Consider the following 27750-nt stretch of genomic DNA (forward strand, 5'->3'; position numbering starts at 1 on the left):
CTAGAAAAGAAGAGCTCGGGAACAGTGGGAAAAAATGGAATGCGAATTCTCTATCTGTTTTTCATGTATCTGAATGAGAGCTTAAAGCCTATTTAAATAAGGCCAATGTTGTGAGGTTTGAAACTTCAAAATAACGTTCAGCCATAAAGGCATTAACACATATTATTACACCCAGTAAATACACCGTTTCAAACCTATGCAGAGCGTCCAACGTTTTCAGCATTAATGGCACAGCCATAATGCGCACTTAAAGCTCAAAACCGTAGGCTTTAAAACGTCCCTTCGTTCGGTCGAGCTCGTCGAGCTCGTCCGACCTAGAATGACTTTTGTCACCAGTTCGCCTGGTCGAGCTCGTCCAGTTCGTCTGGTCGTCCAGTTCGCCTGGTCGAGCTCGCCCTCAGTCGAGCTCGTCCAGTTTGCCTGGTCGAGCTCGCCCAAGTCGAGCTCGCCCCAGTCGAACTAGAATAACGTTGTCACTTCAAGTACGTTGGCCTCGCATTGTCGAGCTGGAATGACTTAGTCAATTCTTCCAGATCGACCTCGCCTAATCGAGCTGGTTTAGTTCGACCTCGCCTAGTCGAGCTGATCAAGTTCGACCTTTCCTAGTCGAGCTGATCCAGTTCGACCTTTCCTAGTCGAGCTGATTCAGTTCGACCTCGCTAGTCGAGCTCGCCCGGTCGAGCTGAAATGACTATCACTTCGTCCAGCTCGACCTATCTAGTCGAGCTGAGTGACTTCGTCACTTCGTCCAGCTCGACCTATCTAGTCGAGCTGAGTGACTTCGTCACTTCGTCCAGCTCGTCCTATCTTGTCGAGCTAAATGACTTCGTCATTTCGTCCAGCTCGTCCTATCTAGTTGAGCTAAATGACTTCGTCCAGCTCGCCCCAGCTCGTCAATTTCTCATTCAACTTAGGTCCGTTTTTTGCAAACAAAATCAGCCATCCACATGTTAATAAATAAAATTTATTAACTTCATTCCAATAATTCCAACACCAATTTGCCAAATTTTCGGGGATCTTATCTTCACACCAAGTGAATTGAACATCTCTAGCTAAAGTGTTACGATTAATGGAAGCGTGTGTGAGACGATGAATAATGGGGCTCGAAAATGTGTTGTAAATGCAATCCTTTATATAGTACTAATAATATACAAAGTTGATATAGGTAATCTATGTGGGACTTTTGTTTTTTCATTTGCGTATACTTGAAAAAATATAGCTAATGATGAATTTTGTACTAACTAAAACATTTGAAATTGCTATATAGCTAACGTTTTGTAAATTTTAACTAACTAACCATAAAGATATTTGTCTTTTTATTAAAATAAAATAGTAAGGTATTTACGTCAATTTACACGTGTAAATACATGGACGTGGCTATTTATCTAAGATTTACGAAACGTTGATTATATAACAATGAAAATTATAAATATGATTGTATATCTAATGGACAAAAAAAAAAAAAAAAAAAACTAAGTAGAATACTCTTTAGAAGTCGTTGAAGTCAGCACAATATCTCTCACGTGTCTACTCTTAATTGGTCAGCTAGAGCAAGTCTCGCGAAAAGTATATTAGTGCGCAAAAATAAAAATAAAATCACCCGCGTTTTGTTTTTACATCAATTATTTGGGAGCGCGCCAAAACACGACTCCTCCTCCTCTTATTTTTCCTCAATAATAACATACAGAACAAGCCAGAAAAACGACAACATTGGAGAGGCTGAGATTGAGAGCTTGTTTTAGGGATTTAATGGCGATTCCCTCCAGGACTCGAAAAAGAGTCCTAGCAATTCCTCGCGCTGCTGACGGAAGTGCATTCCAAAAATGGTGGGTTTGTTTGTGTATCCACGAGTCAATCGTATATTTCCCTCTCTGTGTTGTTTTGAGACCTGTTGTTAAGGGCTTTTGTGTATCTATTGCAGTGACACCTGTGGAAACTCGGTAGCGATCGCATTGGCTGACATGCACGAGTGTCGATCCAGCCAGAAAGTGAAAAAGTTTAAAGGAATCCGAGGGAGTAGAAAAGAGGATCAGGAAAATGAATTTGCGGACCAGCCTAGATCGGCATTTTGTTTCTTCATGTGCGTTCTCTTTCTCTTGATTTTTCCCCTTTGTTTTTTATTTGTTGTATTAGTATTAGTTCGATTCTTCTTCCAATGCCATTGCGTTGCGTTTATATGTACGATTCCACTGTTGCCGTTCACAGGTAGCGATTATAGTTTGAATTGGTTTGCAATGGAACTAAAGAAACCAGCTGAAATGAAAGTCATCGAATTTTGGTTTTTGTGCTATCTGTTTTCTTATTTTAGTAGAATATGATTTAAGCCATACTTGTCTATGTAACTATTTCAGGGAAGAGTTTAAGATATTGTGTGATATTGAAGATCCAATCGAAATTGATCGGAGTGGTTTTCACAAGTGGAAGAACATGTGCGACATGGTAAACCTCGTTAGAAAACTAATTTGCTGGTTTTTCATGGCGACAAAGAATCTTGATATCTGATACCAGCTAACCATCTTTGATTTTTTTTTTTTCTTTTCAAGGATTAACTAACCATCTTTGATCGGTATGCTTTTAGGAGAGGGACTTTTATGTTAGAGAAGCTAATTATGTAAATTACCGTTACGACAAAGCATTGCGCAACGAAGAGAAAAATAGATTTCCAAAGGTAATTGGACCAGACCATGACTTATTGATCCCGCGTAACAAACTCCGAAACGGGCGGTTTTTGAATGGTCGAGAACTTTGTTGCCATTTGCCTAAACAAACTGATCGAAGAATCGACAGAACTTGCTCGCGTGATAAAAACAGGATTGTGTATTTAATTAAACTATTTTGATGATCTTGTGTTGGCTTACTCTTTGCATTGAATTATTTCCATATTATGCCCCGAGTCTCTTTTTATTTTGGGTTTTAAACTAGTATATCAGATTCTGCGAAAAGCAAATTTGTTTTCTAACTTCATTGTAGTTAATTTGTTATTTGGTTAACCTTTTGTTTTCTATGTAGATAACAATTATGGGGTACCTTACTATTCGCGTCTAGAATTATTATGTGACATGAAATCCTAAGTCACGGAATTCTTCTTTTGCAGCCTGTAGAAGTTAAGAAGACAAAAGATTTTGGGGAATCAGATTCTGCATGTAATTATTCAATGGTGCGTAACTCAAATTATTATTACTTTTTTTTTTTCTTCTGGAAATCCTATATCAAACTTCTTTTTCTTCTTCTTTTCATATTGATCTATTTTTAAACAACAGGATTACACATGGGTTGATGATTTTGGAGACTCCTATGGTTCAAGGTGGCTCGTTATATGAGGTACCGCCTTTAAACCAATTCAAAATATGTTTGATTTTTTATTGTGCGATTAATATTTCTGAATTATTCTATTTAATTTCTGTTTGACCACTATCTTCCTTGGTATTGATTTAAGAACATGACGAAGAACGGGTCATCGGGGGGATTCTCAGTGAACGTTGTGAATCGGTTGGCGTAAATTTTTGTTGGAAAAAACAAATAGGTGGTAAAAGAATTTTATGGTATTAACCTCTCTTTTTGAAAGACTCGTCTTTTGGCTTTTTGTACAGTGACGCTGAGGAATCCAGTTGCTAAGAATTAGGTAGATTTTGCGAAAAGCTTCAATATGCTTTGTAGATAGAAGGCTAAAAGTTATTGGTTATTGCAGATTTTGAGACATTCCTCTAAATGTCATTCCTATGTATTTAAATTTTTGTACTACCTATTATTGGATAGTTTCCCCTCAACGAGGAAAAAAAGAACGGACTTTTGAGATCTTTTGCAAAGGCCATGGCTCGTCATATTCATGCTCTTTGTCAAACGTTAGACTCCAAGCCACAGAACCAATATTAATTTTCTGAACAATATCAGTTAAATATGGCTAAGACTGACTGCAAGTTATTTAAGAAATAACAGTGATCTGGATATTGTTTGCGAGACGAGAGGAGGTACACAAGACCAAAAGACCATGATTTTTCTAGTAGACAACCTGAAAACTATAGTCTCTATTTTGGTGTCTTTTTTTTATTTATCCCTCCAATTAAATTATGACACGTCGCCTGTATTTTTTCAACTTTTTATCTATATAGAAAATGAATTTAAAAGAGTGATAATGTGTTGTGATTTAGTTTTTGAAGAAAGTTAAGAAAAAAGGGAAATATGACGGGAGACGTTTAAAACGACAAAAAAAAAAAAAAAAACTTCATTGCTAGAAACAAATGAAACGCTCAAAATGTCATGGCTCTTTAGAGAGACACCGATAGGAGTTGTTCGTGCCGAGCTGGCTGTTTTTGTTTTTTTTGCTTTTTTGTTTTTGTTTTGTTTTGTTTTTAATTTGCTGCTTAAGAACTACGAATTTAAGTTGCTCACTGCAGTGTGGCAAACTTAGTCCCCATAATTTTCACAATTGTAATGTTAATTTTTAGTTCTATATTGATTTACATGTAACAAGTAAAAAATATGTTACATTTATGTTTATATATATATAAATGATACGAAATATAATAAATATACAATGAAATTAAAGCTATTAAAATAAACAAATAATTAGCAAAATAGCCAACTCAAACGTTGAGAATTGCTAAATAGCCAAGGTTTTGTAAATATTAGGTAAATAGCCAGCAGGTTTTAATTGCACATCTAAGTTTACTAAAATGCCCAAATTTATTCCCGCCCAATCGATTATTTACATGTATTTACTGCAGAATATGTAAAGTCCAAAAATTGTTATATCTAATAAAGAAAGAATGTATACTCGGATTCAGTAAATAATAAATAAATAACGTCTAATATATAAGGAAACAAAATAACAATAAAACACCCACGTAAATTTCAGTTGCTACATATAAGGAAACAAAATTAAACCCCAAATTATGTTCACACTTAATTTAGGGAATTCTGAAACAAATAACGAGATTATTTACATGTATTTTGGAGATTATTTACATGTATTTACTGCAGAATATGTAAAGTCCAAAAATTGTTATATCTAATAAGGAAATAATGTATACTCGGATTCAGTAAATAAGAAATAAATAACGTCTAATATATAAGGAAACAAAATAACAATAAAACACTCACATAAATTTCAATTGCTACATATAAGGAAACGAAATTAAACCTCAAATTATGTTAACACTTAATTTAGGTAATTCTGAAACAATTCAAAATTCAATTTCTGGGAATCCTGAACAATTCAAAATTCAAATAATTTATGGATTCAAATCTAAAAGGACAATCTCCGAAATTAAAAAATAATCTGATTGGTCCACGTCATCCAAATGGCTATTTACCTATTATTTACAAAACCATGGCTATTTAGCAATTCTCAACGTTTGAGTTGGTTATTTTGCTAAATTACCCTAAAATAAAAGTAAATTAATAGAATATTTCGCTTCTTAATAAGACAAAAAATATTGCACAATATTTATAATGCAAAATTTGCACCTATATAAAGACACCATCGGATATGCTTTAGGTATAAAAAAAAAGAAAAGAGAAAGCTGGAAGAGGGAAGAAAACGACAGTGAATATCCAGAAAGCAATGCAACATATCACGTGACTTCTAAAAAGCACAAGATTATTATCACGTGACTCTTATACACGACAAGCGTTTTCCAAAGTATTTTACGAAAACAATTATAATAATAATTTAAAAAAATAAAAATCAGATTTCTCATCATCCACCGGCGTTCTGAAGAGAAGAGAGGAAACAAAATGGAATGTGGTTGTAGCAACTTGAGAGCCTCTTCTCTACTGCTTCCATATCCAGCTTCAGCTTCTTCGAGACTATCTCTCTCCTCTTCTTTCGCTTCTATCTCCAGTTTTTCCGTGAGTCTTTGTTCGTCCTGTTTTTTCTCTTCGTTATTTTCCATTCTTGTTCTTGTTTCAACCTCTTATCGCCTTCGTATCTATGTTTACCTCAGAGTCGAAAGCGTTCGGAGTCGGAGCTAAATAAGAATCGTCTCGTAGTGCGAAATGCTTCGGGGTCCGATAACACTAACGGGTTTCCCATCCCGCCAAACAAGCTTATTATGCACGAGGTTTTCACTTCTCTTTTACCCTCTTTTATTAATTTTAATAGATTTTTAATACGGTGTTTGTGTTTCTGGACATGAGTCAATTTTGAGTTCTGGGATTGCCTCTCAATTTACCTTTTTTGTTTTCTGGTTGGAACGCCCTCCCAAAAACCCCTTTTATAATGTCTTATTTAAAATGAAAATTTGTGGCAAAGCTATTTGTGAACTTTTGTAATGTTTGAGAGTTAAGTTTTATGAGCTGAAGATTGTAATATACTTCTAATTGTTTTTATGTATGTACAAGTGAAGATTCAAATATTATTCTTTGGTATTTTGTTGTTTAATAATCTTGTTCCTTGTATTTCTCTGCTTCTCTCTCTCAGGCTATTGGAGCTGAATATGGAGAGGGTTTCGAGACTTTTAGACTAGACGGGCCTATGAAGGTTGATGTGGTAAGAAGTCTATTTCACTGTTTTTTCTTTCTTTCTTCCTTTCAAAAAGCTATATCATTACTGTTGAAAATGGCATAGAATGAATGTTCTCCATGACTGATGATACCGATTCCAATTTGGAAATAGGACTTTTTGAATGAAAAGTTACAAGAAGGATTCCTCAAACGCATACGTTACGCTATGAAGCCAGACGAAGCTTACGGTCTTATATTCTCGTTCGACAATGTCGTGGTATGTCTCGAAATCCTGGCCCCATATGTTCTGAAACATGAATATCTCCTCGGTGTTTTATTCCTTTGTGTATATATGTGTTTCAGGCAGATACTCGGAGTTTGAAGTTGACTGCCTGGAAACAGCTCGCCTCGGAAGTGGGTATGATAGGATATATATGTGTGTGTATATATATATATATATATATATATATATTCATTTACTGGCCAATCTATCAGTATAAAGAATATAAGTAGAATTTTGTACACCATAAATCTTTCGTTAGCATTTATATGGATTTTAGGCCTTGAGTTTGCTTGCTTGCCTTTGAATTTCAGTAACTCAAAACTGAGGCCTAAACCCATATAATTGCTATTAAAAGATTAATGGTACAAAATTGAAGGAGAATGGGAGGGAAAATCAGAATTCTATGTTGTGTTTGGAAGTCATGGAAAGTATGAAGGAAATGTGCGGGTGTGGATGGATTTTTTTTTTATACGATTTTCCGAACACATCCTGATTGATCACAGAATTGGGGTTTCATTTGATTAGGAAATGTGAAAGGGTTCTTTTGTTACCGATCAAACTAGTTATGCCTATATATTTGGAATCTGGTTTGATGTTATATATTAATAATGCTTTGTGTAGGAAAGGAAATCCCAGAAGACAGTGAATCGCAAAGAGCGATGCAACATGCAGGAGCTGATCACGTGTTGCATAAGGTCCGGGATTTTATTTATTTAGGATACGAATATTGAATATCGTTTTTTTTTAATTATAATACCGCTCATAATTCCTTATCAACCACCCTGACCAAGAGCTCTAAACCAATCAGGTATTGCTCTGGGACAAAACGGAAAGCGAGGTGCATAGTCTGGCTTTGAGATTCTCGCAGCTGTATTATGAAAACCTTCTGAAGGTGAGCGAGAGATAATTTAAAGTCGAGATCTTGCTTTCGTTCGTTCATATATTGGAACACGATTGTCACTCACTCTCTCTTTCTTCATTGTAGCTTGAGAAACCAGTGGAAGGGCTGAAAGAATGGCTGGAAGCTGTATCCACGGCTCGGATTCCATGTGCTTTAGTGTCGAGTCTTGATCGGAGAAACATGGTCGAAGCTGTAGATAGGATGGGACTCCAAAAGTATTTTCAGGTTCGTCGCTTTAGCTGAATAGAAATTCCTTGGCTTGGCATTTTTGTAGCTTCATGTTAAATTAAAGATTGTGAAAATCACAAGGCTGTGTGTGTCTCCAGGCAATTGTGACAGAGGAAGATGGCATGGAATCTATAGCTCATAGATTTCTTTCCGCGGCTGTCAAGGTATAAACAGAATCTGGCATCAGATACCCTCAGTTTTTTTATTTTATTATTATTTATTTTATTATATTCAACAATACAATCATCCATCACACTTCACACACACACACACAAAAAAAAAAAAAAATCCTTTGTATTGTGTTTCTGATTTAAAGACCCTTGTATGTACTTAGATAAGACCCTGCGTGTTTCTAGACTAGCAAACTAGGAAAAACACAAAGATAGAGTTATAAGCTTTCGAGAGGCTTGTTCTATCCTAAGGGAAAAAGCTTCCCAATCTTCACCCAAAAATCTACTTATCTTTTCCCACTTCACTGTTCTCTGTTTATAGCTATAATATTTGATATATCATATAACTGACTACATAATTCTAATTACAGTAATACCCTAGATGCACAAATAATTTTTTTTTTTTTTAAATTTGCCAAAAATATCTTATATGGTGTATGTCTATTAGGCCAAAACTGTAGGTTTTTTTTTTTTTTTGTAATATATATTTTTTGGGGTGCTTTGATCAAGAGCTCTCACATTTCCTGCGCAGCTTGATCGAAAACCATCAAAGTGCGTTGTGTTTGAGGACGACCCGAGAAGCGTAACCGCTGCCCACAACTGCACTATGATGGCCGTAGCCCTAATCGGCTCTCACCCCGCGTCAGTCCTCTTTCATCAAACCCACGATATGATTTTTTCGAAGTTTTTTTTTAAATTTTTTAATGGGGTTATTGAATGAGTGTACTGTACATGATAATGCACACAGGTACGACCTAGAACAAGCCGATCTAGCCGTGGGTGGCTTTGGCGAGCTGTCGGTGATAAATCTCCGGAGATTATTTGCGAACAAGGGTTCAACTTTCATGGACCTTCAAAAACAGATCAGCGAGAAATGCCCGCCCAAGAGGAAGCTTAGAATTGATACGATTTACTGATTTCACTTTCTGGTTTCTGTATGTTGATTATGTTATATATACCTCAGTCTCTTTATGCTGTTTTTTTTGGTGTGGTTAGGCTTGTGAATCACTCTTACATGTATTCAATTCTCAACGATATCATAGTGAAATTCATTATAAGAAATAATAAATATTACGCGTCGTTACCAACTCTGCTAAATTGGTCGTGCTGTGATGAGTTATTGCAAAAAAAAAAAAATGATAAGGATTCTGACAAAAATTTAAAATTTCAATACAAGTTTATTTTTATGAAATCTCCGTGAGGGTTTTTATGAAATCTCCGTGGCACCGCCCACGTTTCAAAAAAAAAAAAAATACAAGTTTATTTTTTTCTTTTACTAATTTTCGTTTGAACCTGTATAATGTATTTTTAATTAATAGCAATTAGTTAAAGTACACTATGTATAAGTAAGAAGAATAGGTCCAAACCCGTATCAAAATAATAATAAGCGTTAATGTAAAAAACTTTGCGTTTGAGCCAAATTTATTTTGATTAAAACTAGTGGTTTTTTTTTTTAATCGAAAATTATACATTTTGTTTAGATTCCAAATGATGTAGAAAAAAATATATTTATTTAACATATGAAAGAACCCGAGTGCATATTGTACCCAAAGTTGTTCTTATAAATACAATACACAATTGATTGATCTATTCTAGCCGCATCAAATAAATTAAATGAAGGTAAAAAAAACCTCATATGGTATGGTACCCAATAATACGGAAAATGAGATGATATGGCCAGCTTTACTGCAGGGGAAGCATGTAAATTTGTAGAGAAATGCAAATAAAAAAGGGTTTCTTTTGAGTAAGAAGTTGGACCCAGTGTTCCATTCCATATACATATGGAGAGAGGTGACGTGTCAAGATCAGTGGGTTTTATTTGAGAAATCCACAGAGCAGACGAGATTTTCTGTTCCATTTCCTTATCTGTTTATCAATAACACACATATCATCGTCTTCCTCAACTCTCCCTCTCACTCGTCGAAGAAGATCAATCAAAGCTCGCTCTTCAATTCGCTTCCCAAAATGTCGTGTCTGTACAATTCCGCGCCTTCCTTCTCTGTTCTCTCTTCGTCTTCGTCTGCAAGATCTACTACGCTCTCTTCCAGACCTCGATTCCACTGTTCCCTCGGAGGTAATTTCGTTTCCTCCGTCTTTTCGTGTTATTTTAGTCGAGAAACTGAAAATTCAGGATCAAACCCAAGTCAATGGCGTTTCGTTCGATCTTTTAAGTCTCAATTTGAGCCTAATCTTTAAACAATGCTACGGCTGTATTGGAGAGCGTGAATTTTAAGTAACTAGTATCAGTTTACCTTGTTTGTGGTTAGTTGTTGAGCTAAATGAGGTCAACGGTCTTGATAATGTCAATGAAGGTGTGTTTTTGAAATGCTATACGAAGTTTGGCTTTGATCTCCTTTGAATTTCGGATTCTTTGTCTTTCGTGTTAATTTAGCTGAGAAATTCGGAATTCAGGATCCAATCCAAGTCAACGGCGTTTCGCTTAATTTATTTTTGTATGCCTTGACTGAAACAAGCCTCGTGTGGCTCAATTTGAGCTTAAATATCGTAATGTTCGGAATTAAACAGTTCTATGTCTGCATGTGAGACCGCGAAATTTATATATTTAGTATCAATTTACCTTGTTTGAAGTTAGCTGTTAAGCGGAAAGAGATCAACAGTCTTCAAGCTAATGGATGTTTACTTGTAGTAGTTTGACTTTGATTTGAATTGATGGACTATCTATCATTCAGGTACTGTGACAGAACCCAAGGCCACATCGGTCTCGGAACCGCTATTATTGAGCGCCGTGCGTGGAGTCGATGTTGAACGACCCCCGGTTTGGCTCATGAGGCAAGCAGGGAGGTACATGAAGGCATGTCTTTTTCAAGGAATCTTGATTTTTTTTTTTTGGCAAAATTTCAACTGAATCTTGTCTTATGAGGTGGTGAGATAACCTTTGGTTTGTATACTTTTTTTCATCACAGAGTTATCAAGTTCTCTGCGAGAAATATCCATCGTTTCGCGAGAGATCGGAGAATGTTGACCTCGTCGTAGAGATCTCATTGCAGCCCTGGAAAGTATTCAAACCCGATGGGGTACGATTTTGTTTCTAACGAGGATGAGAAATCCTATTTTTTGCTTATCTGGATTTGGGATTGCTCGCTTGTTTTTTTTATTCTGTATGTTGATACATGACAGGTCATTCTATTCTCGGACATTTTGACCCCTCTATCTGGAATGAACATACCCTTTGACATTGTAAAGGGAAAGGGTCCGATAATCTTCGATCCCATAAGAGAAGCGAGCGACGTTGATCCAGTGAGAGAATTCGTCCCCGAAGAGTCCGTCCCGTATGTCGGAGAAGCACTCACAATCTTGCGAAAACAGGTTTGTCTCTCTGTCCTAGACCAGTGGTGTCTTGAGGCCATCACATCAACAGGCTAAAAACACCATCATAGTCAGTTCACTCGTTTATTGATATTTCATTCCCTTGCAATCCCAGGTAGATAATCAAGCTGCGGTGCTTGGCTTCGTCGGCGCTCCTTTCACTTTGGCCTCTTACGTAGTCGAAGGCGGTTCATCAAAGCACTTCTCAAAGATAAAGAAACTAGCTTTCTCTCAACCAAAGGTCCTTTCTCGGATTTTCGTTCCTTCATCATCAAACAGATAAACACTTCAAAAAAAAAAAAAAAAATTACACGCTCATCACCGACCCGATTCACTATTTCAGGTGCTTCACAGATTACTTCAGAAATTCGCCACCTCGATGGCGAAATACGTGCAGTACCAAGCTGACCACGGAGCCCAAGCGGTCCAGATCTTCGACTCGTGGGCCACGGAGCTCAGCCCGGTGGACTTCGAGGAGTTCAGTCTTCCGTACCTGAAACAGATCGTCGACACGGTGAAGCAAACCCACCCAAATCTCCCTCTGATCCTCTACGCGAGCGGCTCGGGAGGCCTTCTCGAGAGGCTGGCTCTGACCGGGGTCGACGTCGTGAGCTTGGACTGGACCGTCGACATGGCTGAAGGAAGGAGGCGAGTCGGGGCCGATATAGCCGTGCAAGGAAACATAGACCCGGGCGTTCTTTTCGGGTCCAAAGACTTCATCACCGAGAGGATAAAGGACACAGTGAAGAAAGCCGGAAGAGGGAAACACATACTGAATCTCGGCCATGGAATCGTGGTCGGTACGCCCGAAGAGAATGTTGCGCATTTCTTCGAGGTTGCTCAAGGAATCAGATACTGAGAATATCGATTCGATTCGCAGCTTGTTGGTTTTTGTAACTTCTAAATAGTTTCGATTTTTTTTTTCTAATCATTAGTTTGCGTTCGGCTATTAACTATGGTTCGGTAAATTCAATAGAGATGTACGTAACATTTAAGATTCTGCTTCATGCAATTTATTCTTCTGGTGCAAAGAGAACTTGGAGAAGAACGATCATTGCTGTCCTTACTCCGAACAATCAGCTTAATGTGTACAAAAAATTGAACATTTTGAAATTAGTTTTGAATTTAAAGAGAACTCTCAAAATTTCTGAAAGGTACTTGATTCTTGTTTTCTGTTATGTGAAAGGCATCTCTATTGGGGAAATTCTGGGATATCGCTTGTTTACGATCATTCTAAAAATACCGACTTCCTCAAATACCTTTTTTTTCCCCTTAATTGGAATGTTGAATCATAAATGGAATTGTAAATTCATAATATAAATAATGAAAAAAATAAACTAAACACGGGAAAATAACCAGTAGTTTGAAAAGTGTATATTCACGGGATTAAAATGTTTTCCAAATATTAGTAGAATAAGTTTTGAAAAATCTGTATGCTAGGTAATTTCTTTGTTTCATTTTAATTTTCTGTAAAGCATTTTTTTTTTCTTCCTTTTTAGTTAGTCATTGGTTTGCACGTCTAAAATTTGACTAACGTAACTCTGTATGTTCGATTTGGTACAATGTCCTCCGATTCGGAGGAATATATTCCTTTTAGGCCTACTTACAATGCAAAAATGTCAAATTTATATAGTTGGTTGGTGCTATCAAAGTCCAAACCTTGTATAAGCATGCGAACGTTTCTTCTCTATTCTTTTACCCCAACGTATTACGTGTGATGGAACATTACAATTTCTTGTTAAGCCATAGGGCATGAATAATTCTTATCTTATCCAGAAAAGAAATGAGTTCAACCTTGAATCAAGAAGTAGCATCCAACTATTGAATCGTACTTAATTTAATAGATATGATCAATTCCTTTAAGTTCAACACAATTAAATAAGTATTTTGTGGTCGGTAGTTGGTGTACTTTAAATAATTTTTTTTGTAGACGGAGCTAGCTAGTTTAGGCCAATGGGGGCATATGCCCCTTTGACTTTTATTATTTTGTATATAATTTTGTGCTATAAAAAGTAAGATCAGATGTCCTTTAAAAAAAATAGTAATATCAGATGTTTTTATATGATCTAAAATAATACTGCTGATTTTCCTTATTTTTTGCCCCTTTTAATTTTTAAATAAGAATCCTGGATCCCTCACATTTAATGCCAAAATACATGGCTTTCCAGGAAAAAAAAAAGTATAAGAGATTTCAAATAATAAATAATTAAATTAGGTTATCTAGCTAGAAAAATACTTTGTAAAAGTAACTATACTCTGTGATCCATAATTATTTTTGGGTTTTAAAATTGAAATTCATCAACTTTTAGAAAATAATTACTGAACAAACATAAACATTAGACTAGATTGATTAATTTATTATGAAATCTAAGCGTAGCCTAATTTTTTGGCTATTTTTCTAGAACAATTATATCAAATTTGAATGTTTCTTCAAAAATATATACATATATATATATATATATATATATATATATATATATATATATATTAAACTTGATTTTGCTATTTGTGAAATAAAAAGAGATATAACACAGTTCACGTAAGACTTCTATTGTAACATATATTTTTTCTTCTTTTTACTTTCAATATAGCCTTATATAGTTGAGATTCCAATCACAAACGGCATATTAGTATTTTATCTAAACAAAACAAATTGTGTATGATAAAAGATAAGAAAAATAAAATATAATGGTAATGATAGTGCAACTACTGATACAAACTATACAACGAGATATACTATTAATAGTCAATCGATTTTTTTATTTATTTATATAAAAGGCTCCTCAAAATGAATATATTGATAAAAAAACCAAATGGTTAAATTACAAAATTAACGTAAATAAAACTAAAAAATTTCTACAAAAGAAGATGAAAAGTGGATCACAAACAATCATAAATACAAAAAAATAACATGTGGATTACTCATTTATGTAAGTAACCAGTTATTATCAAATTACAATACGAATCGCAAGCGGAAAATCCGGACTTCGTTTATTGTAGATTGCGGTTTTAGAGGTCTTGTCCGATTGAGAACCACGCCCAAAGAAAAAAATTATATCTTAGATCTGATATTCTGATCTAAAGAAACGCTCCGATTAAAGATCGGATGGTACAAAAACCAGATCTTATAAGTCTGAATTATTGAAACACACTTAATTAAAACATAAAAAAAAAGAAAATAATAAATAAAAATTATATTTTATTAGGTCGAGAGTCTTCCATTAGTCGAAATCATCCGTCTCTATCTCAGAGGGGAGACAACACAAAAAATTGAAAGCCAATAATCAATCGATGAACTAACTTCAGATATTACACGTCTTGAGAAATAGTTAGTAGTAGTGATAATCAATTTAAATATAAGCCATAACGTAAGTACATACGTTAATCCCTTTGCTCGATTAATCTTCTACATCTGACGTAAACATTCGAGTAACATAAAGGTCATAAAAAAACCCACCGAAAACTACGATCAAAATTAATAACAATCACTTTAAGACCAGCACAACGCTGTTAGAAATATCACATTTGACAATTTACGGGAATATATAGATCACATGTTTAAATGAAAGATTAAATAATATTCACCAAAACTAGAACAATGGAAGTAATAGACAGATGTAAACAAATATAGGAATTCCGATAACGAAACAAAATAGAAGAAAATTACATGAATAATATCTTTAAAGTGCAATATATTTTAAAATAGTGGTTGTTTTAAATCCTTTGAAAAAAAATGATTTTTAAAGAAAGTGAAATAGAGCCCAAAACTAATAAACAAAATATTTTTTTTATATAAACATTAAAAAATTATTGTTTACAATTTTTAAAAATACTATTTTTACGATAAATTTTGTAGACACACTATTCTTACGATAACTAGTAAAAAAAACGCATTCCCGAGAATGATAGAGAGGTTTTGACAAGGCACAAAAAAAAAAAAAAAAAAAAAAACACATTATCACCTACAATTTCCACACAAAATAAAAATTTAAAGAGAACGTCTAGGCCAATAAAACTGTTTTTTTAAAGTCATATTACCCTCAATCTCTGGATGCTGAATTTGATGAGCAATCCATTCTTAAGATACAAGACAAATTGCACTATCACAAAGTTTGACTGTGAACTAGAACCACATATCACCTACTACGAGGGGCTGAACTACATGGAGCGTAATAGTGGCTATGTCACTACCATATTTAATTCAAATAATAAATATTAAGACTTGTGAGTAGTATTTAGCCTAATACAATGTTAAAAATAAAATAAAATAAATAAAAAATCTTATCAAGTAAGTGTTGTATTGGAGCAATAAAAAATGTTGAGGCACTGGACTTTGTAATTACACTTGGTTACTTCTATCTGACGTGAACATAATGAATATTGGTTTCGGAACAATAAATGGAGGTTTTGAAACTAACATCTTTACTCCTATTTTATTTTTCGAAGTAAGATTGCACTTATTTACTTTTCCTGCACACAGATTGCACTTCATTTAGTGTATAAAGCGATTCATATTTTTTTTTATAGAATGTAGTTTATATATACATATTATATATATACACATATCATATTTTTATATTATTTATGGTCATCCACCCTCGATTTGAATTGAGAAGAAAGCACTTGTGGAGGAGAAGAGATTAGAAGTTTTTTTTTCTTCCGTTTATGCTGTATTGAAATGAGAACATTTTTGTTAGGATTCTGACACACAAATCCAATTTAAAATCAGAAAACAAATTCACAGAAAACAAAATTAGCACACGCATATTTATAGTGGTTCACTTTCAATGCAAAAACTACGTCCACTTTACCGTTGTACATTCTCACTAAAAAAACCAAAATCGGGAGAAAAATAAAAGTGTTAACAACACTTTTGCGTTCTACGAAGAACATCGGCGCATATGTTATTTATAGGGAACACATTAGAGCTAACATGTTAACCCACAAATCATCGTCGTAAAATTTCCAGTCATCGCATCGGCGCCGATTAGGCTCCACACCTCTAACAATTTCAATCGGACAATCATAATTAAACGATTCGTACCGACTATTTAAGTGTTCGAAACACGTTTTCTATATTAAAGCTTGCAATCACTATGCCTTCAATACGTTCAACCATTCAAACTGGTTCACTTAATTTTGGGTTATATAGCTAAATAGTGATGTACAAACTCAAATTTTGATAGATAGTCTACGCTCTATTAATTTTGCAAAGTAGCAATTAACATAAATTAAGAGTATATATATATCCGAATATAACAGAAATTAATTTTGACACGTTAGATTCAATGGTTATATTTAAAACATATTTAAAACGCTGGTCAAATAGCATATTAACGTATCAAGCGGCCAAATCCATTATATTTTTCTTTAGTTTTTCCGCTCAAACGTTTTGACAGATTGAATTAGAAAAGAGACTCAAACTAGAGCTACCTCTATCATCAGAACGTGTTTTGTATTCAAACCAAAAGCCATTTAAGCTTCAAATGTTCAACAATTCAATTATGTTGTTCTAACGTTTTCAACAAGTACACCTCTTTCTTTTCATATACACAAATGTACGTCATAATATTGAAGAAGTTAAACGACGTCTTTATTTATCCTCTTACACTTTTTCTTGTGTCTTAGGTTTCAGAAATTAGGGTAAAAAAAAAAACCACAAAATTCATCGCTTTACCGTGAAAGTTGGAGTTTGGAAATTACTTATTATTTCATTTTGTTGTGGAAAATCCTTGTAATTCTTACAAAAGCGACTTTATGGGAAATTGGTTTATTTATGGGATTTATGTGGAAACGTTTAAAACCGGTTAAATTATCCATGCAATACCAAATAAATTTCTCAAACTCCTAGGGAAAAATGAAAATCGACACTAAATTTTTGTTGGTAATTTCAATGACTGTTGACATTTCCATAAGACTATCAACAACTGACGTTTTAATAGTTAGAAGTAAAGGTCTTCGTTGAAATTACTAGGTTGATAAACGACCTACAATTAGTTATTTATCTGATGAAAGAATTCTACGTTGCTCAATATTGCTAGTAAAAGACAAGTGTATGTATATATATTATTTTTTTTACTTTTCATCATAGTTTTGTCCTTCGTAATTTAGTTTGCTACTGTGTAGTTTTTTTGTTTGGTTCGCTAAGGTTTTCTTTTTACTACGTTAGCAAGACTTTTACGGCAACTTATAATTTTCAACCATGAAATAAGGCTATCTACATTAATTATGACATTATTTTTCTCACTTTCTTAAAAGCCTAAAATAAAATATTTTAAGGAATCAGAATATAAATTTTTGAGTACTGGTAAGAATATTCCAATAAAGAATAATACTTGATAAAGATAAAAGGGAGATCTAGATATAAGCTTCACTAATTTGTTATAATATTGTTGATAATATGAAAGAAAAGTTGGTTGGGAACATACAACGTGCATAACACATTAAATTTAGATGACATAGATAAAGAAGTTTATCCATTTTTTTTTAGCTTTTTTTCTTTTTCTTTTATGATATAAAATTTTCTTTTTATTTATCTAATGAAAGCTTACTTTCTACGACAAGAAAAAAAAAACGATAGAATCTGAATCAGGTTCTATCATGATATAGAATGCTGTAAGCCATAAAATAATTGACCGTATACACAAAGTTCATTACTTGAAAAAAAAAAAAAAAAAAACAACAACAACTAATTTTCTAGATTTGATTTAAAGTCATTTTCTTTTTAGGGTTTAAGCTATATTTATTATTCGTATCTGTAATACGTACTATATCACGGGAGGGTTGAGTTTGTGAATGTTCAAAGAAAATCTGATTTGGTCAAATAAAGAGCACACGTCTTTTCAAAATAAAAATTAAGAAGACACGTAAGATCCACATAGGAGAGAAACCATATCCACAAAAAATAATGCTATTAGCTCACCACTAAGTTGCATAAATTCCAATAGAACACTCAATCACAATTTTTTTATAAATAAAAACCATAATTGGGAAAGGAAAAGGCTATCTAATCTTATTTTTATGTACTTATTTAGATGAGTCGTCAAGCTGTAATTAGTCTAATAAACTAAACAAATGTAATGACGTTGTTTGTTTGGAAAGCATCATATAATAAGAAAAGTTGAGGCCCTCCTACAATTATATATACTGGAACGTGTAACGTTGATACCACACCCACTATTTCATTTTGGTCTATTATTTCATGCCTTTTATTTCTTTCCGATCTTCTCAACATCCTCTTTTCTAAGAGGTTCTCTTATCTTCTCTTGATCATTAGGTATGTTGTTCTTCCTTGTTTTTTTCATTCCCGACTATCTTTGTTTCTATTATTTATTTCCTTGTTTATCCTTATCATGTAAAATGTAGAGATCTCATATTCTTGTTTTTATTTTTTTAGCTAATAATATTTGCTAATGGCTTTATATATGTTTATAATTCCGGTTCGAATGTGCATTTGTTCAAAAGATTCCCTTCAAATGAATATTCCCCTACTTTATAATTTCATGTAAATTAATGGCACTATAGCCTTGATCCTGAAAATGGATTTAAAATAGATAATTATCTTATTAAAGCCATATTAATGAGATCGTGGATTGAATTGAAGTACATTAACCCTAAAAAAAATTTCAAAATGTAGATTGAAAGACAATTATTGCCGCCAAGGAATGCTGAGTCATCACGTAGCAAGTGAAGCAGAAAGCCAATCGAAGCATGCCTTAAAAGCCCTTCACCAAAGTCAACTTCGCGGAGCAGAACAAGACGAACCAAACCGCGATTTTGGCTGAATAAAATAAAGTTTATAGCTCAAAATCCGTTCATTTCATTGTATTGTAACTTGTAAGTGTAAATATTTTTTCGAAAATGGAAAAGAGTAATAAGAAGCCACCGATTCACAGTCACGTAGTCTTAAAAAAATACGAGGTGGGTAAATTTCTAGGGCAAGGAAACTTTGCAAAGGTTTACCATGCGAAAAACCTAGAAACCAATCAAAGCGTGGCCATCAAGGTGATCGACAAAGAGAAAGTCCTCAACGCAGGTTTGACCAGTCAAACCGTGACCGAAATCTCAGCGATGACGAAGCTCAAACACCCAAACATCGTCGAGCTCTACGAAGTCATGGCCACCAAGACCAAGATCTACATCGTCATGGAGTACGCAAAAGGCGGCGAGCTTTTCGATCGGCTCATGAAAATCGGAAAGCTCAGCGAATCCGCGGCGAGGAAATACTTCCGGCAGCTGATCGCCGCCGTGGAGTATTGCCACACCAGAGGAGTGTTCCACCGAGATCTGAAGCCGGAGAATCTCCTCCTCGACGAAGACGGAGATCTGAAGGTTTCGGATTTCGGACTCAGCAAAGTCGTCGCCGGAGAATCTTCGGCGTTGCTTCGAACGACTTGCGGAACTCCAGCGTACGCCGCGCCGGACGTGATTTTTCGAGGAGATTACGACGGAGCTAAAGCTGACGTGTGGTCTTGTGGAGTTATCTTGTTCGTGCTCTTGGCTGGATATTTGCCTTTTCACGGCCGTACTCTAACGGATCTGTATCGAAAGATCGGAAAAGGAAGGTACTCGTGTCCGAATTGGCTCTACGGCGAGCCAAAGAGGCTGATCTCAAAGATGCTAAACCCTAACCCTAGCAAGAGAATCACCATGGCCGAGATAATGAATAACTCGTGGTTCAAAAAAGAGCTTCCTAGTCATAATAATTACAGCCCTAACAATAATAAGCGGAAAAGGGAGTTAGAAGATGGAGAAGAAGAAGATGAAGAAGGGTTATTGGTGTCCACTAGGACGAAGCCAGCTGGCAGTTCGAACGCGTTCGATATAATCTCTCTCTCCGCCGGGCTTGATCTCTCCGGACTGTTCGAGAGCGATCGGACGGCGGTGAGGTTTGCGTCGGGACGTTCGGCGGCGGAGATTTCGGCGAAGTTTGTGGAAATCGCAAAGAGGCTGAACAATAAGAGGGTTAGAGGGAAGAGAGGAAGGAAAGGCTCGGTTTCGATCGAGGCCGAGATTTCTGAGTTCGCTCCGTCGTTTCATTTGGTGGAGCTTAAGAAATCCAGCGGCGACACGTTGGAGTATAGGACGGTCATGGAAAACGACATCAGGCCGGGCCTCAAAGATATTGTGTGGACGTGGCATGGTGAAGAAGATGCTAAAACGGATACGACACTAGTTGCATTAAACGACGGTGCGTCTGTGATGTTGTAATAAAGACATTCTTATTATTCATTTTTTTTGTGATTTCGTTATTTTTTTTTTTGTTACTTATATTAGTGGAAGTTAATAAAAATCAGTTGCGTTCAAAGTTTATATATTTTTTTTTATTATTACTTCTTGTTTATGGCTTGTTTGATTGTTTTCGATTTGATTTGTTTGTGTCTACAAAACACAAGTTATAATTAGGAACTGCATGCGTGGGATTCAAAAAAAAAAAAAAAAAAAAAAATCGGAACTACATGTGTTAGAGATTACCTGTCTTCGTTGTGGATAAGGACTTGAGAAATTTGTGAACTATTTGGACACACTAGAGATTTTCCGGTGAACGATCCGGCGTACGAGTAAGTATAGAAATTTGAAAGTGAGAAGCGATTTCAGTAGAGTATGAGTTGAAATGAGCATCATGGCGGCGAGCGTGGATCGAGCCCAAAGGCTATGGCAGTGTCCCATCTCGTGGGAGGTGGGCCATGGGTCCAATTTGCGTAGTTTGTCGGATCTCCGCGGATTGGTATCATTTTTGTACAGGTTACGTTGATGTTTTATTCTTGAGTAATTCTGCTAGAATATAATGTAACGTGACGTATTGTAAAGAACAACAAAATTGTGGCTTAACATGCACTTATAATAGGGCCTAAAACGTCCGAAACACGATTCAAAAATTTCTCTGAAGCTCTCAGACGCTTTTGACCTTGTTCTAAACTTTTTCGAGCTCTTTATAATCTCGAAGAGTGATTTTTGGTCTATTCAAGACTAGACACGTGATCATTCCAAGCACACAGCGTGTCTACAAATGTTAAATCCAAAAAATGACTTAACAACTATCACGTAGGGTTAGGGCAGACACTTTTTGAGACCTTAGGGTGAGAATGAAAAAAATAATTTGTGGGATTTAAAATGTACATAAATATTAGGTACTAATAGACAAAAATGAAGCCATTGGCTATTTTTATCATATAAACTACAAAATTAAATATCAATTATACTCATAATATATAACTCTATTCAAGTCCTTCTAGTTTTTATACAGAATTAAAATGTTTTTTTTAATGACGGATTTCCCCAAGAGAACGACACTACCACGAGAGATTTAACAAAACCGACAGTACAATTAAACGACAATGCATATAAAACGACATCAATATTAAAGAGAAGCAATCAATATAGTTTCAGAAATACCGCCCCTCTTCTTGATTTTTTCCTTCCAAATGGCGTGTGGTAATTCTTTTGATTCACTCAAACAAATCAGTAAGGAGTCATTATTAATATGGACTTCTAATTAGTAGTATGAGAAACAGGTATCGCTAAACGTTGAAAGCGTTAGTTCTTTTAATACTCACGAGGTATAGAAACAAATATCTTCAACCACCTTATTGCCTAAAAAAAAAAAAAAAAAAGACCCAGTGGCATATATAAGGCTACAAGAAAGTTTAAGGAATGTTTGCAAGATTGAGATTAGTCAAAACATATAATGAAAATTACCTGAGTTATCAGTTTTAATTTTTTTTTTTTTTTAATACATCTCATTTCTGGTTTTATTTTAAGAGCACCTCATTTTCTATATGTATTATTTATTATGACTTTGTCTCAAGCCTCCATCTTCGTTTTAAAAAATATTTCCATTTCAGACACGCTGAAGGAGATAGAGAAAATATTTTATTCGCGAAAATAAAAACATAATAAGTTTATGTTGTATATATATATTAAATATAATTAATCTCAAGGACAATTTTGTCAAAATATTCAAAATAATTTATTTTAAAAATAAAGCATTTAATTTTTTTTGTGTCCATTTCAAGATACTTACATAATTTTCCCAAATACATATAAGGTTACAAGAAAATATTTCATAATCAAATTTTGCAAGACCAAGCAAAATATATATAGCCACTTCGTGACAAAATAATAGGTTTAAAACAAAAACTCATTCTTTTGTCTTCTTCAAAAACATTGGGCTCCAACGAATTAGCAAGAAAAATTGACAGCAATAATATCATTTGTTTATCACTTACAAAAATCAACAAAAACTCAAACATTGGCACATCTAATATCAAATCGGTCACAAATTGCAATCAGTTCGTGACCGATGTGTTACGAAATCAACCCAATTCGTAACCGATTTGATACTATATATGTTAATATTTGAGTTTTGGTTAATTTTTCGTAAGCCCCAAATAATTTGTATTATTGATGTTAGTTTTTATCTTCTTTGTTTTTTTTCCTCGGATTTTCTCTTCTTTGTTGAATAGTAGAAGACAAGTCTTTAAATTACAATTAGCATATAAAATGAAAACCAAGAAGCAATAATACAAACATCTCTTGTTTTTGTTTTGTTTGATTTTTGTTTTTTTCGTGTGTACATATATGCATGAAGGTTTTAATAAAATAATCGTATCGTGAAAGATAAACGTAGATTCTAATCATACCCACAGTGATTTATTAAACTGTAAACAAAATCTCCGGTGATAGTTCATGTCTCCTGTCTGGACTACATATCCGAACCCACCCACCAACTCTTTGTCTAATTTTGTTGTCACATTAATTAAGTCACTATTCTTTCAAATATATGACATGTTTTATTTTTGTATGAAGAAAATATATATATGACAAGTCTTACCCTCAACTTACGCATAGTGCTCACTGCATGGGAGCCCACTAATATTTGTAGGTACTATTTTTGGTTAACTATTTGTTGTAAGTACGTTGTAACTTTTCTGTAACTAGAAGAGGTGATTTTCTTTCCACATTTTGTAATTAGATTATTTTTTTGTTTATCTAAGTCATAAAAACAAGATTGTGTACTGATTGCTTTGTTATCTAACTAAAGCTGGCATGAATGATTAATGGAATATTTATTCAAATGATTATGTGTGCTGGTTATTTACTGTAAGACATCAAAGCGTTTATAATAAATAACTAATATATGGGCTTGAGACCCCTAATTTTCCAACACTTATAAGCCCTAATCCAATTCCAACGTACGCTTTCTGATCACTTACAATAATAAATGTTTATATATAAGGCAATAATGATAACAAGTACAAGAATCAAACACCTACGTGTATATATATATATATATATATATATATATATATATATATATTCCCTAAGCTATGTAACTAGTTTAGTCGGGATCTCTATGTGCACATTCATGATCACATCTTCACATGTGTATGGTTTCTCGTTTTATTTTAAAATTTTAAACTAAAAATAATAAAAAGATACGCATAGACTCTAGAGAAAGAGAGATCAGATCATGAGAATCAAATTTCAGATTTTTGACGTCACATACGTGATACAACTTACAAGAAAAGAAAGTACTACTTGTTCTATTCTAAAAAAGATCAATACGCAAAAAAAAAAAAAATATCTAAAAAAGGTCGAAGACACTGTGCATTGTTATTTTTGTTCTTTTGACTTAATGGTACAACCTTTTCCATCGTCTTTTCTGATGAGCTTGATTATTTTACTATGAGATCACAACAGCTTCACTGAGCTAAAGCTTTAGTTTCAGCCTGAACATAATTAATACAGGAAATAGTACTTAGGGTATTATTGGGGTTAAATATTTACTGGCCTTTTTATATTTATAATTTATTTATTTCTTCGTTAAAAAGTAAAGAAACTTCTGATGTTATAAATGGTAGTTCAGTGGCTCCCACAGGGCATGGATTATTGAGATGTTGAATAGGCCCACGTGTCCATAGATGAGAAAATGTCAAAAAGAGACCCACAAAGAAGAAAGGCCAAACAACATATATAGTGAGAGTTTTTCTTTGATCGATGTCTCAATGGAACTTGTAAAAGGACGACAAATCATCTTCGCTTGTCTCCAAGTCCAACCACTTGCAATAAGGCATAATTGAGTTATGAGCCCAATCTTTGACGTGACTCTTGTCATCTTTGATCTTCTACACAACATGGAACTCCTTTCTTTCTTTTTTAATTTTTAATTTCTTATAACAATAACTCAAGGCTTTTTCATTAAAAAAAAATGGACATACCACCCAAAAATACAAACATCAAACAGCTTACAACCAAGAAGATAAAGACCTCAAGACAACAAAGATCCACGACTAGATGCGATTGAACGCACATTATGTACAAACTTTCGACAAATAAAAGATTGATCACACTTAACTTCGAGCATTTCATTGGTTTTTTCACAAAACCCTTCGAAGTTGATGGGTAAACCAAAACGCTCAAGTATCACCAACTGTGAAAAAAGACTATCGAGTGTCCGCAACGCCAAAATACCAACGGAAAATTCGAACTAAAAATCCGACAGATAAAGAACTCATTTTCGGAACAACAAAACCACCAAAGAATTGGGGATATGATCTCAAAGTCAAAATACACTAAAACCGAAAATAGATCTAAGCTAACAAAAACAACCAAACAAGGTTAAAATCATTATAATCACCCAAAATGCAACAATGACATAGGAACCCACACCATGAACAGAAATGAGTACGAGATCGGCGGAAACAAACGGTCAGTTCCAGGTCACCCACGTAGAGTGCGACAGAGCAACGTCGGTGTCAGGAGGCACAGATCAGAGATGATTTGTCGCATTAATTGTAAAGCTCAACCACGGACATGGATCGTCGGCGTCGGAGACCACCATCGAGGTGAAGAGCCAAACATGACCTAACTCATCGGGGAAATGATTGTGACAGGTTGATGGGTTAAGACATCGCTCCACCTCACCAACTGGGCGACACAAATGAGATTTTTCAAGAAAATCCTCTTGATTTGTCTGCGTTTTTTGCTATAAGAAAAGGGATTGCGGATTCAAATTGGAAATACGGACGTATGGTTGATAAGAAGGGAATCTAGATTCAAATATCAACATACCTTAATATCATAAGATTTGAAGAAAATTAATTTTGATTGCCAAAATACTATGCTTTTTCTTGACAAACTCTCAGCTAGCAAACATAGAATTACTAAAATTGAGATTTCTCTTTATTTAAACCATTTTTTTTGTTAGATAATGATTTATTTGTTGTGGTTAAGTGTACTAACCATAGATACTGATTATTTGTGATCAAGTCTTTGCTTGTAAATCAATTATCGACCATATATATTGTTTTGTTAAAGCAGTATTAACCACGATAACTGTTTGTTAACATGTGTATTAACTATATATTGATTTTTTATATGAAGAGTTTGTTTCTGAATCGATGTTATACTACTGTTTGTTATGTAGTACTAGATATATTTGTTGCATATATATTGATCATATTTACCGTTGTTTGATATCAATCGTTGGTGTTGTTATAAATTAATCATATTAACTACTTCTTTGATGTCAATTGTGTGTTTTTAGATAGTATCAACTATGAAAATGATAATTTAGATATTTTAAAAAGTTGGCTATATTATGATAAAAAAAAAAGGGCAACATAGCATTATATAGAGAAATTGACAACAATAATATCAATTATTTGTCACTTAGTAAAAATCAACCAAAACTCAAATATTGACACATTTCATATCGAATCGGTCACGAACTAGGTTGATTTCATGACACATTGGTCACGAACTAGTTGCAGTTCGTGATCGATTTGATACTAAATGTACAAATAGTATTATTACTGTCAATTTCCCTATATATATAGCTATTATTGACTAAATAGTCAAAGTGTTGATGTATTTTACATAATAACCACAAACTCACATTAACCAACAAAATAAGATATTATAATACCCTCAATTAATATCAAATCGATCATTTAATAATTTAAAAATTAAATAAACTATAAATAGCTCGAAACTAGGATATCATAATAAACCTATATTTATTACATATACATGGAATTAAAAGTGTTAAAAGCTCTCCACAGTCGTCGTGATCAAAAGCTCTATGTGTGATTTTTGCTTCCTTGAATCCCTAGAATTCTCTCCTCTTTGCTAAGTCTTTAACAAAGAAAAAATAGAAGGCCAAACGCACAATCCAAACAAGAATTTTGTTCTTTTTATTTTATCTTTTTTATTATAAAAATATGTTAGAATATAGATAAAAAAAAAAAGGAATTCATTAAAAGTGAAATGGGTAGTTCAAATTTTAGTTTCTATTAAAAAATCAACAAAATTTTATAAAAATGGAGGATTTTATATGTAAACACGTTTTAAAGTATTTAATTGATATTGATTGAAATATTAAGCGATATTTTGCTATTTTTAGAAACTTTTAGAATAAACGCAGCATTTCGATTATACATACATATAATATTTTTTCAAAAGACATCTATAACTAGTTAGTTTGGTTCCAACTTTCAAGTGCATCTATTATTTAACTATTTGTGACCTAAACCTAATGACATCGTAAGCATCGCACCGTTCTTCATTCCTAATTTTCCTATAATAATGATAAAATGATCACGAAAAAGGTTAGGAAATGACTAGACAAATATTTTAAAAGCTGAAACGAATAAAAATGAAAATGTTCCAAAATTGATTGCGGCTATTTTATCTTCCTATGTAAAATAAAAGTAAAATGCTTAACAAATAATTATTCCATGATACTATATAATAAATTAGAGGAAATGGCGGCGAAAATACTTAATGTTTTCGTTTTGATACACTTAAATACCTAATCTTTTTTTTTACGACGAAAATACTTCATGTTAACAAACGTTTGCACTGTGGGTACTCGGGACGTTAAGTCCAGGAATGGACGGTTGGGATTAAATGGACTTATTGACGCTTCCATATATTGTTTATAGAGGTTTATAAATCAATTTGAATTTTTTTAAAATTGAATATTAATTATTTATTAATGTTTTATTATCAAATATTCAAATAAACCTAAAACCCGTTTCATTGAAGAAAATCCCACAAGCATTCGTCGAAAAAAGGAATAAGGTCAACAAGGTGATGAAGATCAGTGTTGTTTTGAAGAGGAAGAGTACCAGGAGGATGGGAGAGACGAAGAAGATGTTCAGAAGACGGGCGACGAGAATTGGCGGTCTGTGGTGACTGAAGCTTTTAACAACGATGAGCTCTTGAAGATGAATGGAGTTAGGGAGGATAGCGACCTGGATAGTCTCTATACTGACGATGAGGAGCAGTCGATAAAGAAGACTAGGCGAGAGTACAATCCACGCTCGAATTCATACATTTTCATATTCAAATTACGTATGGAATTTCCCACGATGGGGCATTTGAGGAATGCG

General features: G+C 34.0%; 4 protein-coding genes across 5 annotated transcripts; all 4 read left to right on the forward strand.

Annotated features, from left to right (window-relative positions):
- The first annotated feature begins 1712 nt into the window (after positions 1 to 1712).
- LOC149379740 (HMG-box (high mobility group) DNA-binding family protein) lies at positions 1713 to 3777 on the forward strand. 2 transcript variants are annotated; one of them, XM_089603779.1, is made up of 7 exons: positions 1713 to 1826; positions 1922 to 2080; positions 2352 to 2439; positions 2579 to 2668; positions 3095 to 3157; positions 3261 to 3321; positions 3437 to 3777. In XM_089603779.1, exons 1-6 carry the CDS (start codon positions 1750 to 1752, stop codon positions 3318 to 3320), a joined length of 537 nt encoding a protein of 178 aa, XP_089459905.1. In that variant the 5' UTR covers positions 1713 to 1749; the 3' UTR covers position 3321; positions 3437 to 3777. The 2 variants fall into 2 exon arrangements, with proteins under 2 accessions (XP_089459905.1, XP_089459906.1); XM_089603780.1 differs by having other exon boundaries at positions 3591 to 3777.
- A 1907-nt stretch (positions 3778 to 5684) lies between these two features.
- On the forward strand, positions 5685 to 9126 carry LOC149379741 (Haloacid dehalogenase-like hydrolase (HAD) superfamily protein). Its single transcript, XM_089604337.1, has 11 exons — positions 5685 to 5850; positions 5946 to 6062; positions 6422 to 6490; positions 6617 to 6721; positions 6808 to 6862; positions 7349 to 7422; positions 7536 to 7619; positions 7713 to 7853; positions 7955 to 8020; positions 8559 to 8668; positions 8775 to 9126. Exons 1-11 carry the CDS (start codon positions 5737 to 5739, stop codon positions 8941 to 8943), a joined length of 1104 nt encoding a protein of 367 aa, XP_089460463.1. The 5' UTR covers positions 5685 to 5736; the 3' UTR covers positions 8944 to 9126.
- Positions 9127 to 9843: 717 nt separating this feature from the next.
- HEME2 (Uroporphyrinogen decarboxylase) lies at positions 9844 to 12401 on the forward strand. The gene is made up of 6 exons (XM_089602548.1): positions 9844 to 10100; positions 10717 to 10838; positions 10951 to 11061; positions 11165 to 11353; positions 11469 to 11594; positions 11697 to 12401. Exons 1-6 carry the CDS (start codon positions 9992 to 9994, stop codon positions 12210 to 12212), a joined length of 1173 nt encoding a protein of 390 aa, XP_089458674.1. The 5' UTR covers positions 9844 to 9991; the 3' UTR covers positions 12213 to 12401.
- Positions 12402 to 18531: 6130 nt separating this feature from the next.
- On the forward strand, positions 18532 to 20665 carry LOC149379743 (CBL-interacting protein kinase 2-like). The gene is made up of 2 exons (XM_089602547.1): positions 18532 to 18629; positions 18990 to 20665. The coding sequence occupies exon 2, from the start codon at positions 19214 to 19216 to the stop codon at positions 20561 to 20563; it is 1350 nt and encodes a 449-aa protein (XP_089458673.1). The 5' UTR covers positions 18532 to 18629; positions 18990 to 19213; the 3' UTR covers positions 20564 to 20665.
- The last annotated feature ends 7085 nt before the right edge of the window (positions 20666 to 27750 follow it).

The sequence above is a fragment of the Urtica dioica genome, chromosome 12 (genome assembly GCF_054948205.1).
Source record: "Urtica dioica subsp. dioica isolate 48M chromosome 12, U.dioica_male_clone48M_v1_H2, whole genome shotgun sequence".
Lineage (NCBI taxonomy): Eukaryota > Viridiplantae > Streptophyta > Magnoliopsida > Rosales > Urticaceae > Urtica > Urtica dioica.